Below are 16,135 nucleotides of genomic sequence, written 5' to 3' on the forward strand. Positions count from 1 at the left end.
CTTAGCTAAAATTTTGATTTGTGAGGGTGAATGACAAATCCCCAGACCTTGACAGTATTTCATTGGTGTCTTATATGCAGACCTAATGCAAATACGCCATGATCTCATTGCTCCCTTCCCCAAAGGTTATAGCAGAGCTGCCAAGTAGTACCGGGTACTGAAAAGTGAGAATACTGATAGTTTCTTGTAAAATACTGATTTCTAAAGTTTCAGCTTTTATGTGTTGTCCTATGGTATTGATATTTTTTTTAAATACTGATTTCCTCACCGAAATAGTAATTTTCAGCTTTAAAAATACTGAAATGTTCTTTTTCTGGTTGGCAGCTCTGTTATAGAGTAGGAATATGCGTATTAAAGCAGAGTTGTCAGAGATGCACCGACTGCAGATCACCAATGCACACACAAGGCAATGGCACTAGCCTCTTACTAGATGGCAGCACAATCGCGTCAATGCATAAGGTCAAAAGGCGAGGTGGATGAAAACTGTAGAGGTGTCACGCACGTAAAACATTCCCCATAGACTTGTGTGTTAAAATGGCACTTTTGAAAAATTCATTAAAAAATAAATGTGAAATTAGAGGGTGGAATGTTTACTACCATTGGATAGGATATATATCTGACATTCCATATCTGACCAGGAAAGGGTACCGTAGCCAGCTCATTTTAAAAATAAATCGCCATTTATGAAGATAACTATGAATGGATCAAATTCATCAACTGAAACAGTAAAATAGCCCTAATTAGTCTGCCAGTCAAAGAACAGTTCCATGTCACTTATTTATCTTCCCAATTTGGGCAAAGGAAGTTCAGTAGTTACCATTTCTAGAATCAGTGTTAGATTTTTAATCATATACATTTTTGTCAATCAGCAACATCAAATTGAAAAAAATTGAATGGGTTGGGTCAAACGAATATCTTTAACCCTCCTGATGTAATTAGGCTTGTGGCACCTAGACATGTAGGAGCTACATGGAGCTAAAAAAAAATGGATGTTCATTCTTGATTTGTGCTGGGAAGAGAACATTTTGCCTGGGTAGTGCCAAGGACGATGTCCAAAAATATTGCTGCTGTTGTTTATAGAGAAAAACTAAAGAGTGATCATGGTCAGATTTCTCTGACCATGATCATTATATGAATGAGTCATTTAGACTCCCCAATATATTTTTACTTTATGTATGTATGCTTGTTTTATATTCAATAAAATTGAATTTAAGAAAAGAAATTGATGTTATGGCTCTTTGAACTTCATCTACATCGTACAAAAACATTCCAGTTAAGAGCGATTCGTATCTAAGCTAGTCCTTGTAAATTGTAATACTAATCTTCATAACGAGCCTGAAGGGTGGAAGGTGACCTTAAAAAAGGGTAAATGATAAAGAGACAAACATTCAGAAGACCTCAAACTTTGAATGCTGCATCATCACAATTTATTATGAAAACAAAGAAACATTTCATATATTTTCTCTTGTCAGACCAGAAGCCTACCCCAAAGTAGCCACCCCATTTCACATAGAAGTTTTAACCCCAATACATACTCTGTTAATTAATATAAAGATTAATTCTTCTCAATGAAATGGGGTGACTATTTTGAGAGGTTCCTAGCCTTATAAACATAAAAACTATTTTTGACTGAATCAGAACAATGCAGCTTGTTCAATAGATAACCTATCTGAAGGTGGTAGACAAGATTCCAACCAAAATCGAAAAAATGAAAAAATAAAGTAACATAAATAGAGACATGAATGCTTCTCTTGCAATCATATACAAAAGAAAGTGAATATTGGTTGAGATCTTTAAAAAACAACTAAATTACCACGAATTACCAGAAACCATGATAATAAAATACATGAAAATCATGTATCAAATTTAGTTTGATTTTGAAAAAGTAAAAACTATTCACTAAAAAGTATGCCTGTGGTGAAAACATGAAATGGACACGGATAATGCTATAAAGGAAAGTCAACATTCACAGTAAAAATCTGTGGAATTGAAGAACAAAGAAAAATATGAAGTGGCTGCATTAAGCAAGGCAAAGCATTCATATAATTCATTGTATACCAGCAAGAGTTGCAATAATCACAATCCAAATAAAAACCATAATTTAACATCCCAACAAAAGCATCAAATAGAACAAGTGACTAAAATTACACGGTTCATATTAATGGACATAGTGCCATGATAAAAATACAATAAATCATTAAGTATTGCTCTTTTAGGAAAACAAAAGTTTGTAGAAATGGACTATGATATCTTACAGTCACTTTGGTATGAATATCTTGTTTATCTACCCGACATCCCATGAAACAATATTTCACACCAAAATCTGAATTTTGAAATCTGTACCAAAGAGAAAATGTCTGAGATTGTTTTTTGCCTTGGCAACAAATCATACATCCCTGCTTCATTCTCTAAGCCGGTCACATCGCAGGAAAAATATACCATCTCAAACAAGAACATTAAAAACTTCACAAATCCATTTCCGGCAGCATTGACATTACATAACTATCAATACCACTCCTTCATAAAAATATGAAGATGTTATTGAAATTTTAGTACTTGGTACATGCGTGATAAGGAAAAAAATTATTTTTTGAAATGTGATTACACACGCAGGTTGAATGGAAATGAAGTGTAGTTTTCATCGCCCCAAAACAGTCTTACCCTCTCTTTGAAGTATTAAATCCCAATTTTAATCCCAATAACCCAGCAGATCCCAATTTTAATCCTGATAACCCAGCTGATGATATTAAGTGCAGTCCAGGGGCACGTAACACAAAGCTTTAAGCGATTAATCATTTAGTTGATTTGTATGCTTGATTTCACATAACGATCAATGTATTCAAGCATAAACAGCCATACAGTCAAGCACAATGCTTTGTGTTACCTGTCCCTGGTGTTGGTGTATCAAGCTTCTCCCAAACAGGTTTGGGTTTAGAAACATTATACCAATCGACATCAAATGGAGCCTATCATACCACAACCCTTGTTGGGTGATGCAGCGTACTTTCAATCCCCCCGATATATGAATAATAAAGTCTTTGATCCAAGGATTATTTTACAATTCATCCTTAGGAAGATCAACATCTTCTTCGTCATCCTCGGGTAGCTCTTCGTCATCCTCTTCAAAATCACCCATATCCAAATCTAAATCATCCATTTCTAAATCTTCTTCTTCTTCATCTTCATCATAATCACCTTCCTCTTCTTTCCTCTTGGCCTCTTCCTCCTCTCGTACTTTCCTCTCCTCTTCGTCTTGTTCATCTTTCATTTTCTTTTCACCTTCCTGCAATTTCAATGACAGCACAATAAGAAAAAGAGGGTTACTGGAAAAGAATACAAGGTCTTTTCATGTACTACATACTTTTTTTTACTTCATTTATTAATCCTTGTACTTTAGGAATGCCCATGTTCAATTAAAACGTTCAGGAGAATAATAAAGTTATATCACAAATGATGGGAATGTCATGAGCAATCATCAGGATGCTGAACTGGGGTGTTTCATCAACGTCTTAATAGTCTGACATGTCGGATCTGAAAACGTTCCTTGACTTAAATTGTCGTAGAAGCAGTTGTCTGATTGTTATTATACGAAGACAGATTTTGTTTTTTGAAACATGTGACAAGCCCTTTTATGACACACCACACTGGGCTCCATAAAGGGCTTTGAGATGTGAAAATGATACCCATTGCATAATCAACACCAGGGCCATAAAGGTTGGTGATTAATCATATGCTTGATTTTCACGATTGAATGTACATTGTAGTCAATGCAATCAATCGTAGAATAATGATATACAATCATTGCTAAGCTTTGTGTTTACAGGCCCCAGGTGACGTTAACTTGTGCAGACTCTTCTTTTTGTTAAAGATTAGTCGTCAATTTACACACGTTTACAGCTCAGTGTGCAAAAGTGAGAAGTCGTCGTCGAGATTAGCTGTTTCAAAACGTATCAACAGATGAAATCAGTAAGCATTTTTCTCAGCAGGACTTGCTCAGCCCCGAAAGATGGTTTGGTTTAATGCCATTTCATCATTTCACATCTGTCACAAAATTTTTCATGTAATGTATATTACCATATTAGTGAGTGTTGAGGTTAAACAAATTAATAATGTTCACTTATATGAAAATAACCGCTTACCTTTGTTTTTTCAAATAATTCTTTTGCTTGTCCCTCTGCTTCTTTAAGATCATCTGTTACAAGTATATTGTCGAAAATTGTTCCTGCTTTTACCTGTGGTACAAAACAAACGATTATCAGCTCTTTGATATTCTTATCTTATTCTTTTCCTAAGATCTGTCATGTGACTAAATGTTCCCCAAGACATTACTTGTCATAATGCATATAATGGGAATCATCATCACATTTGGTTGAATGTATTCTTTCATACCAACTGGGTAAAATTACAATATAACTACCTCAATGAATAGATGTGGTTAATTTTTTCTATACGAGGTATTAATCTGACGATGTACCTCGCCAACCCCCTCCCCCCATTTTTGTTCATGACTATATGATTCATCAATATACTGACTGAATGGACTTTTAATTCCCGTTCTTTAACCATCCACCAGGGAGGACAAATCCTCTATGACCATCTTTGCAGGTGTTATCATAAGCCAAATCAGTTTTATACGAGGCCCCTGGTCTTTCATGACATAAAGCTTCCCTGGGCCAATCAGATGCAAAGATTTCAGTAGCTTTTAACAATAATCACTATTTGTTTTATGAAATGCTTCCCAGGAGTCTTGACCTCAAGGGAGCTCTCCACTGGGAGAATGTTCCTGTGGGAAACAAACTTGAGGGAATAGTCTGTTAGGGGTACTCATGATGTTTTTGCATAAAGAAAAAAAAAATCTTAGTATTGAAATTAGATAAGCCAGTTGATGGAAAGGCATCAGTAGGAACTAATCACAATTCCACTTTGTTATAACTAACAATAGGACCATTCCATAACATAACCACTTTTTTGTACACTGACCCTCACACTTTGAACTAGTAGGGCAATTCCAGAAAATAATAATCAATTTACTTTTTGTACACCTGACCCTCATAATCTCCACTAATGAATTGCTTAAGCCCAGAAAGGTCCCACCTACAAGGGGTCGGAGGTCAACATTTTGAGGGCATTGCTCAATATCATAACGAAGCCTGGCTGAATGAATGCATTGAACTGTTGTGTCTGCTTACCTGCCATAAATCAAAACCAATAGCACCAAAGTTTTCATATCTGTAAAGGTTTTCATCGGCTTCATATTCAGGGTTCTCGATCTCGGGATGTACCCATTTTCCTTTGTAGTTGGGGTTGTCAATTTTCTTGGGTGACCATTCTCCCTGAAAAAGGAAAAAAAAAATTTTTTGTTATGATCAAGAATAGGTCAAAATACATCAAGGATTGAAAAGCAGGACGTTACCAACTTATGAGCCATTATTTAGAGAGTTTGGATAGCTGCAGAAAGGGATATCTCTTATCCCGAAAAGACTATTATGAAGTCAGTTATTCTGGACCCATCTTAAAGCAGGGATCTCGGTCGTCGATCATGCGAGCACCGCAAAAAATTGAACAGTGGTGATGTGCAATGTAATCTACAAGGCTGTATGGTTCATTATTCCAGAAATGATAAAGAGTTTATATGTGAATTAATTATGCTAATTTATGCATTAAAAACATTGCATAAGTTCAACAATTAAATTCCATCATATATCGTCCAGCCCCAATACATGAGAGCAAGACCAGCACAACTGTAATTCTATGAACTAGCACATCAATGATGTGGAGCTCATCTGGCATCTCGCAACGAAATTTAACACAATTTTAATTTCAGCCCAGTTGACAATGTAGTGAATTACATTGGTGACATAGATTGAGGATATAGAATTGAAATTGATGAAGAAATGACATAGAAACATTTTTTGTGATCTATGAATAAATTTCATATAAATTAAGCATAAATAATTTTCTAGTCAAAACTTCTTAATTCTGTGTAGAAACATGGTGAACCTCATGCAGCTCTACCAGATGGAAGAAAAAAAATCAAAATCTGTCAACAAATAAAGAAGAGGCATTTTCTGTGATTTTTGAATAAATTTCGCATAAATTAGCCTAAGTAATTTTCTACTGAAAATTTCAAAATTCTGTGTAGAAGTTTGGTGAACCTCATGAAATTCTACAAGATGGAAGAAAAAAAATCAAAATCTGTCAACAAATAAAGAAGAGGCAGTTTCTGTGATTTCTGAATAAATTTTGCATAAATTGGCATAAATAATTTTCTACTGAAAAATTTCAAAATTCTGTGTAGAAGTTTGGTGAACCTCATGAAGTTCTACCAGATGGAAGAAAAAAAAAATAAAAATCGGTCAACAATTACAGAAGAAAAAAGCATTTTATGTGAATTATTAAAAATATGAATATATTAATTTTGCATAAATTAGCATAAAAATTGTTCAAGTCAAAATTTCAAAATTCAGTGTAGAAGTTTGGTGAACCTCATGAAGCTTTACCAGATGGAAGCAAAAAATTCAAAATCGGTCAACAAATAAAGAAGAAGCATTTGTTTTTTTATTTGAAAAATTTGCATAAATTAGCATATTTAATGAATTTCAAAATTCTGTGTAGAAATTTTGAATCCCCCACCTAGTGCTATCATATAGAGCAAACAGAATTGAAATCGGACTTGAAATGGCGAAGAAGAAGCATTTTGAAATTGTGGACAGACAACGGACGCCACGAGCTCATTTGGCCCTTTGGGCCGGATGAGCTCAAAATCATGTATAAAAATGTTACAATCCATTGTAAATATCATGCATTACATCTTTATGTTACACCCTCTGAAGAGTATTAGGCACGCCTTGAGAGAGGTAATACTGACCTGGTAATCTGGATTGTTAATCATTGGTGGTTCCCATTCTCCATCCATCTCATCATCCCAATCTTCTGGCTTCTGGGCATCGGGGTCAGCAATGAATTCTGGCTTGTCCCAATCCTATGCAAGCAGAAAACAATGTCTTGGTTATTTATATAAAATACAATGAATTCCGGTTTGTTCCAATCCTACGGAGGTAAATATATTGGTATTATTCATGAAGAATTTAAGCACTGTAGTACGTGACATGCACATAAAAACAGATATAGTCTGATCTTTACTTTACAACCAGGTCAGGTTTGAGGATTGTCTACAAGATTCTCAATTTTCCATTATGTACTTTGCGCACACAAGCACAAGGCTCTATGATATGCAAGGAGTCCCTGCTACAGACACAATGGAATTATATTTAGATTTTTCATACCACACCTTCAGAAACGACAACCTATCCATTTTTTTTGTTCCTTTGTAACAGCATTTTTTATTCATTCAATTTTTATTTATTTTTTTATTCATTTTATTATTTTTTTTGGGGGGGGTTTTGCCTTGCTACCATCTATCAGTCAAAAGTTTATAGGGGAAAAGTCGCTGTTATGGCAAACCTTTAAAGAAGTAAGAAAGTTTGTAGAGGTTTCCAAAAATATGGGCTGTGGTGCCCTTCATGCTGTCCATGTTTCAAGAGGAGACCCAGAAAATTGTATTTCATGAATTTTATAAGCATCATGCATGCTTCACAAGTTGAAGAGTCACCATTTTCTCTCCATAGCCCAGAGTACTAAGCGACTATGTGGACGATTTTGACTGCAGTCATAATTATCGCAGCAATTTAGTGACAGATCAGCTTCAAAATCTCTGGTGATCCATGTATGACCTGAAGGTTTGGAATCATGATGACATTATTAGCTGCAAGAGAATTAAAAAAAACATTTTAAGATCCTGGAAGATGTTAAAGAATCCTACCTCTGGCTTTGTGTCTTCAGGATCATCAAGTTTCTCATTATCGTCCCAGTCTTCTGGTTTTGATGCATCAGGATCCTTGATCATCTTAGGTGGAAGGAAGTCCCAATCATCCTCCAGGTTACCCGACTGAGCTTTCTGGTTGTCAATACGCACCTCATAGGTGTTATCTGGCTTGACGATCAGGGTGTACAGATGGGTGAATTCGTCATCCTGTAAGCAAAGATGAATGACGATTAGAACTATGATCACTTGGTCTTCAAGCAGCCAGTTTAGACAATTCACAAGGCACTCTACATACAGCACCCTGATAAGAGTATAAAAAGCTTGCTTTTCCAAAATTTCCTCATTTTCCTGAAGACGACAGGAACATTCCTGTAGAAACACTGAACTTGGGTGGTATTTTTCAGGACCAACACACGTCCACAAAAGAAGACATGGTGACCTTGAGAAATGATGTCAGTTGGTCTTCTTCTCAAATTGGCGAATAAAGTTAACACCTTATAAAGTATCAAGAGATGGAATCAGAAAGCATTTTTCTCAGCAGGACTTGCTCAGCCCCGAAAGATGGTTTGGTTTAATGCCATTTCATCATATCACATCTGACAAAACATGAGAAGTAGACTGCACCGAACAGCAATGTAAACTACCATACTGATGAGCAATAAGGCTTTAAAAATCACATCTTTATCTTCTGAACCAATTAGAATTAGTCCACTTAAACTGATTACAGTACTTTTGAAACACATGGGGTCAATGGTGCTGGTACACACACCAAAAAAACTTGATACACCATGGGATCTTTAAGGACCAGGACCCAGGAGTGTTTCACAAAGGTTTAAGTGTGGCTAGAGTCATACTTTATCCAACTCACAACCTCAGTTATGACTATGCAGTTATGTACATTCTCTGTGCATGATCTGTACTAACGAGTTTATGTGTATATACCACACACACGTGGGAACAAAAGTGTGATTTATATGGTCACATTTAAATCTTCGGTAAACGCCACAAGATTAATGTCTGATCATTTACCTTGCATCGAATATCCTTCTTAATAAGAAGATTTTTGTCCTTGTAGTTGAAGATAACATGAACCTTCTTGGTACCAGGTCCACAGATGTCAGGCCCTGTTCAATCAGAATCAAGAGACACATTCAATTAATTCATTCACTTTCCACATAAAAACACATGAAACTTCAAAATTAACTTGTTAAACATTATAGAGTCATCATTAAAGCCTGATGCTTGACAAGGATGACCATGCGTGCTAACAGATGGTAAGGATGCAGTAATGTTACTTGATACTTGATGTATTAATCCCTTTGGCAGCTCATACAGAAGCTATACTGTTCTCATATAACTCACTGCGCATCATTGAGAACATCTTTGAGGAAAGTCATATTTGTTTCATTTATCTATACAGTAAAATCAAATAGATTATGGCTTCAAACATAGTATTATGTGAAGAGTAGGTGCATTATTCTAAACATAAAATAAGGAATGTCAGATTTCACTTCCAAGTATGATTCCTGAAAAGTGGAATTTTCTTCAACCGCACATCAAATTGATAACTGTATCCTCATAGCATACATGCATTTATTGTATTTTTTTGTTTTTAATAAAAGTGGGAAAAAAATAAAATAAATCGAAGAGAAATGTTCTTACCAAACATGATGTTGTAGGGAGAATCACCATGCATGTCTTTCTGGTCCAAGTCCGATGAAAAGAGTTTGACGTATCCACCACCACAATCAATCTTCTGCTCGTGCTTTACAGTGAACTGAATGATGAGATCCTTGCCCTCATTGCTGAACTCTTTCTCAAACTTTGCAGAGAGGCCATAAAACTTGGCATCCTGGCTAGTTTGGATACCTTTAAAGTTGAAGTCAAATCAAACAATACAGCATAGGATAAGATTTTTTAACTTTTGAGTGTAAAGTGATCAGGAAATTAGTTTAAAAGGAGGGGAAATTTGTTTTGTAACAAATCTATTTTGTGTAAAATAGATAGATAGGCATGGATGACAGCATCATATTTAAAAATCGGGAACTAGCTGACCCCAGCTAATTCAGGTCCTTCTTGTTTAATGTTGTACACTCTGGCTTTTTTAGGCCTCCCAGACCCTACATTGCATGTTGCTTTCATTAAAATCTGTAAAATAGAACTGAAGATGTGTCAAGAACATTTTAGTTAAGAAAAGCCAATCTGAAAAAAAAGATCAAGACAAAAGTCTTACCCTTATCTTTCTCAGCATCACCGTAGAATTTTCCCGCAGTCCACTTGAACTTGCCAGCATCATTGCCTTTGTTTGTGGATTCAACCCAACGAGACTCCCACGCTTCTGGAAGGTATGAAACAAAAAAATTGTTTTGCAACTTGCATCAACTAGCAGTCCATGACTAAGCAGTTGGGAGTATAAAATGATCATTTGAAACATAGTATAATAAGATAGCACTGTCATCTTGTGAATATTTTTCACCGTATTGCGCAATGGCGCATGCAATGACGAACACTGCTTGCCACTGGCAACAAGAGCAAAACTTGCATCATGCCCGATTTGTAAACACTATTCTCTTACTAATGATAGGAGAACAACAACAGTTAGTCTAGCATTTGATCACAGTGTGACTAAAATTTCATTGTTATTGTTACAAATCAATATGAAAAGATCAGATTCAAGACCAATGCACTCACAACATATAGATTCCCCATTTTACCAAAATATTGGTCCGGGTGATCTACCCATCGAAACAGTGCAAAGTGTTTTCCATGACTAAAGCCAAGATGGTGGTATAACAGATCAGGTCTAGAATTCTGCCGCATGACTCGTGAAGCGTTCAAAGCTATTTGAGAATATCACTCCAGTTCTCAAGTAATTATACTGGCTGCCTGTTAGGCAAAAACTAAAATACAAAGTTCTACTCTCGGTTTTATTAAGCTTATAACAAACCACATGCCAGTGTACCTATCTCCTGGAGGTGAAGAGATCATGAAGACCTCGTCTTCAGGGAATGTTCACCAACTAAACAAGTTTGAGTGAAGAGGTCCTTTGCCGACAGAACTGTTTGTGTTGCGGCCCCTCATTAATGGAATTCACTTCCAGTGAAAATCAAATCTTGCAAGTCGCCAAAACTCTCTTACAACAAATTAATGACTTAATACCTTATGAAGTAAACATTTGCTTTTTTAAACTGTTGTGGACTTGCTTGTTACTTTGACTTACAACTTAGTAACAGATAACTGATATGTGTAATTTTCCTTGTCAATTTGTTCAATTTCTATTCTATGTATGGGATCTGGAATTTATTAATATCATTTTTTTTGTATCTAGTGTAAGTTTTCCAGAATCCAGTGTTCATTGTGCACCTTAGTGTCATTTTCCACAAATATGTGAGCTATACATTATGGATCTAGCATGACTGAATCTTGAATTATTCCAGGCCTAGATCTAGAAATAATATAAAATTAGACTTTTTTTCACACAGAAAAGTAACATTTTGTGCAGAGTGATTACTGATCTAGATCACTTTCATAATATCATCGACATCGTAACTTTACACATTTAAGGCCCAGAATCCGCCCTCCCCCCAACATTTTTCATAATAAATCCGCCGCGCGAAATTTTTCAACCACGGGGCTCACTGATTTTTTACTTTCAAATCTCGCAAAACTTTTGAGACCAAATTTGTGATGCCCGGTTACACGATTACAAAATTACACAACATTATGTAAGCGCACATGTCAGACCCAAAACTGCTCAAGATTCAAGAACGTAAATATATGTACAAATCCAATAAATACAAATTGTATGGGTATCACTATTTCGACTTTTACCTGTTTACTGATTAAACTTAGACTTAGTTAGGTCTAATGTTAATTTTGTTGTTTATAAGAATTAACGTTAGCTGATCTGCACAAGACTGCAGCAATTTCCATTGAAAAAAAAAGAAAAACAAAGAAAGAGGTGTATAGTCAAAGGTTCATCAAACCGTACTTCAATCACCATTCAACACAGCCATACTTAGGTCATTCATCAAGATCATCACTCAACAACTTGACGTTGAACAAGCACCAGTTTGGTTGACCGGGCCAGATCGGGGAGCAAGGAGTGGGATGGGCACCTACCGGTACCGTTGGCGATAGCCGAACATGCAGGACCACAGGCAGGGTAAGAACTTACCGTCGTCAAATTGTTCCGCAAAATATGTATCTGCATTCGTGTATGCAGCAAGCATCAAGCAAAAACATGCCAAAATTATCCTCATCTTGAAGCTGTAACTGTAAACAAGTATGGAATGCGTGTGCCACTGAGAAAGTACAGAAAAAATCTGCACTATTCGATGGTGATTTGCAACCCTGCGAGAGATGTTGTGATGGTAGACGTACACGTGAAGTCTGCAGCCAAATGTCGAGCTGTGATTGGTCAACTAAGAAGGAGGGTCAAGTATTGGCCAATCACAGCGGACCACGCGGCGACGAAGTTCGTGACCCAGATGCGGAAGTTACGAGGTCGTTTCTTCAATCCAATGAAATCGCTACAGCAAAAAAGTCATTGAGAAAGATGCTGCGTACATGTGGCAAAACTTATGAATATAATTTGACAAGATTTAATACTAGTATAGTATCTGCCCTTGTTTTCTTGGTGCAATATATTTGTTAACACTACACTCTACCATAATTATCGTAGTTTCCTTTGTTTTAAGATTGAACATTGATAGCTCATATTTTTCGGTGTAAATGATATGTTTTATGTAACGTTATTGTTATGGAAATAAAGATTCGCTGTACTCTGGAATTAGAAATTCTAGAATAAAAAAAATCGTTTGTTTGTTTGTATTCCTCCTATAGTATAGAGGGAGTGCCTCGCGGGATGCCTCGAAGCCAGACGAAGTCTCATCATATATACGCCCTTCTTTGGACCTTTGGATATTATAGGTGATGAATTTCATTATCTATAATTTGTATGCCCGTTTTTCAGTAAGGAATGAAGCCTTAATTTACTTGCTAAGAAAACTGATTCACAGATCGGTTGAATAAGCTATTTACTATAGAGAAAAATTGCTTTCAGATTTGTGAAAATAATTATGCTTCACTTGGCATGCACACAAACCCCGGGGGCCACTTACATTGACGAGTGGATACCATGCGCGACCAAAAAAACACGTAAAAAGGATGTCCTTTTCACGATAGGGCACGTTACGTACGTAACGTGAAAAGGGTGTCAAAAACACAAAAATAATGAAAAAAGGGTATCTATTTCGCTAGTAAAATTACATGTTTAGGGTCGAATTAGCGTGGATGATTAAAATTAAAATGTTTTATAAAGGATGTCCTTTTTGCCCCAATACTACGTGTTTAGAGTCCGATTTGCGCGAGGTGTAGAAGTGGGGTCGTACTAAACCAAATAAGGTAAAGCCGACAACCAAAGGACCCGTAACAATAAAACATTCCTGTACTTGTTTAGGGGTTCATTTCAGGGAATATTTGCCAAGAGTATCGTTTTGTTTCTAATACTTGTTAAGGGTAGGGTTTCACACGCCAATACTTGTTAAGGGGTGCATTTTCAGAATATGGAAATTACGTGTTTAGGGTGCTTTTCGAGACCCCATGGTCGCGCATGGTATATCCACTCGTGAATGGAACTGGCCCCCCGGGACACAAACCCAAGCAGAAGCGGTGCATATTTGGAAATCAAAACAAAACAACAAAAACTTTAGGAGTGCTGTTATATACCCGAAGACGTCGATCTCATGGGGATAAGGGATTATTATGATAAAAAATATTATAATAGTAATAGGCCTAATAATAAAACAACAACAATGGTATCATACATGATCATAATTATGATGATTGGTACTTTACGCATGGTGATCATTGATGGCCGTCGTTCCCCCCCCCCGGCCCCCCCCCCCATGATTTTATGTTACTTTAATTAAACCACTACATAAGTTGAGAATGAACCAAATTTCAGAAGAAATGGGAAAAAAATGACATCCTCTTTTTACCCCTTCCCGAAAGCGCGCGGAACTGTGCCCCTTTTAATAATGTACCACCCGTTTGAATGTCAAGTTTGTTTTAAGTTTTCTCATTCTTCGGGTTCATAATGTATAATACAAAAGTAATGAGAATTTAGATTAAAAAAGAGTGTATTAAAGGGAAATAACAATGAAGACTGATACTCTGGCAATTTCATCCAATATCAACTTCAGCCCACGCTTCGCGATCGTCGAAAGCTAACATAGCCTACTAAAAAAACACCATCTGTCTACCCCCCCCCCCCCCTACTGATGCACTGAGACGTGGGGCTAGAACCTTGTACCCATACCCCGGGGGGGCCACTTCCATTCACGAGTGGATACCATGCGCGACCATGGGGTCTCGAAAAGCACCCTTAACACGTAATTTCCATATTCTGAAAATGCACCCCTTAACAAGTATTGGCATGTGAAACCCTACCCTTAACAAGAATTGGAAACAAAACGATAATCTTGTCAAATGTTCCCTGAAATGAACCCCTAAACAAGTAAAGGAATGTTTTATTGTTACGGGTCCTTCGGTCGTCGGCTTTACCATAGGCCTAATTGGTTTAGTACGACCCACCTTCTACACCTCGCGCAAATCGGACTCTAAATACGTAGTGTTGGGGCAAAAAGGACATCCTTTATAAAACATTTTAATTTTGTTTTATCATCCCCGCAAATTCGACCCTAAACACGTAATTTTCCTAGCGAAATAGATACCCTTTTTTCATTATTTTTGTGTTTTTGACACCCTTATCACGTTACGTACGTAACGTGCCCTATCGTGAAAAAGACATCCTTTTTACGTGTTTTTTTGGTCGCGCATGGTATCCACTCGTCAATGTAAGTGGCCCCCCCCCCGGGACCCATACTTCCACGCCCAGAATAGAAATTTTAAAACGGTCAAATAATTATAGTACAAACCTGTATGACAAAATCTATGACAAAATTTCATTTTGTATTTAAAAAGTCAAAGCCATTTTCACTCACTCAGTCACTCGCAGCCTTTTTTTGGGGGGGGGGGGGGGGATAAATTACCTTTTACGCCATTTCTGGAACCCGTCAAATTTTGGGGCCATGGCCAAAAAAAGTTTCACTGGCCAAGAAAGGAGAAAAATAATGAAAGATGTGAAAATAAAAGGGCGAATGACACTTATCTATCACAAAATTTGACTTTGTATCTATAAGGTCAAAATCTTTGCTCGTATGCCCGCAGCCGGCTTTAGAAAAAATATTCTGCCCTTTATTACGCCATGTCTGGTCCCAAAAAATATTAGACTCCTAAAGCCACAGACACCCCCCCCCCCCCGAAAAAAATCCCTTTTAAAGTCCTGTGATGGAGAACAATGTTTATGTCAGTCATCGGAACACCAATCGACACCCATAGCCCATGGCAGGTTAAAGTTGGTTAAAAATCCTGTACTTTTGATTTTTGAGGCATTATGGATTATTATGGATGGTACATTTTTGACGGTACATGTGCAACGGTACGATTGTTGTACATTCAGCCTCCCATTTGCTTGCTAACAAGCTATAAAGTAGGCATCATAAAATATTTCAAGGCTGACAAAACAAAAATTTTCGTTTCAACTGTTTTCTGCCCCTAACTCAAAACGTCATTTCATAGACAGGATTTTATCAAAGAAAACACCATACAGTATAAAGTAAGTGCATGTGTGTTTGTTTCTTTGTCATTCTTATATTGGAGGGAAAAATACAGCACAAAGTCATTCAAAATAATGAACAAACACAAATTTATAATGTGGGCATAGGTCTTTATTTCAAGAAATTTATGCACATTTCCATAAATCTGGGCACACCACTGTGAAATACCTCTGCAGTTAGAAATGAAATATTTTGTAACTGCAACATATCCAGATCTTTTGAGAGAACACATTCCTTAACACCAGTTCTACATATAGGCCTATTATATGTTTTCTTCTTTAAAAAACATTTTGTAAGCCAAAAGATATATCCAAATTCCATAGCCATTTTTACTTTTATTTACTTGAACATCACATTACACTAATTATCTATGTAAAAATATTTGGATACTGATAAAGTTACCGCATACAAAATTCACCCAATAAATAAAAATGGTAGTCGCCTTCACCACTCATATAGGCTTATATACATATTATATATATATATATATATATATATATCCATAAATCAATTCTTTATTTGCAATTACATTTTAATAAATATATATTAAAAAAACAATGACATACAGGCAAAAATCATATTATTTTGCAAGCCTTCATGATACCAGGGGGGTGTTTCACAAATATTT

At 36.4% G+C, this 16,135-nt stretch overlaps 1 protein-coding gene across 1 annotated transcript; it reads right to left on the bottom strand.

Annotated features, from left to right (window-relative positions):
- Nucleotides 1–1,410: 1,410 nt before the first annotated feature.
- Nucleotides 1,411–12,230, bottom strand: LOC121423636 (calreticulin-like). The gene is made up of 9 exons (XM_041619043.1): nucleotides 12,003–12,230; nucleotides 10,059–10,163; nucleotides 9,488–9,694; nucleotides 8,855–8,949; nucleotides 7,823–8,032; nucleotides 6,869–6,982; nucleotides 5,190–5,333; nucleotides 4,140–4,232; nucleotides 1,411–3,283 (listed from the first exon to the last, which is right to left on the bottom strand). The coding sequence occupies exons 1-9, from the start codon at nucleotides 12,085–12,087 to the stop codon at nucleotides 3,056–3,058; spliced, it is 1,281 nt and encodes a 426-aa protein (XP_041474977.1). The 5' UTR covers nucleotides 12,088–12,230; the 3' UTR covers nucleotides 1,411–3,055.
- Nucleotides 12,231–16,135: the final 3,905 nt, after the last annotated feature.

This window comes from Lytechinus variegatus, chromosome 11 (assembly GCF_018143015.1).
Source record: "Lytechinus variegatus isolate NC3 chromosome 11, Lvar_3.0, whole genome shotgun sequence".
In the NCBI taxonomy this organism is placed as follows: Eukaryota; Metazoa; Echinodermata; class Echinoidea; order Temnopleuroida; family Toxopneustidae; genus Lytechinus; species Lytechinus variegatus.

Coding starts and splice junctions, on each gene's coding strand:
- LOC121423636 (XM_041619043.1), bottom strand. CDS start 12,087: ATGAGGATAATTTTGGCATGTTTTTGCTTGATGCTTGCTGCATACACG. Junction 9,695..10,058: donor TGATGCTGAGAAAGATAAGG/GTAAGACTTTTG, acceptor TCAACTTTAAAG/GTATCCAAACTAGCCAGGAT. Junction 5,334..6,868: donor TTAACAATCCAGATTACCAG/GTCAGTATTACC, acceptor TTCCTTTTTCAG/GGAGAATGGTCACCCAAGAA.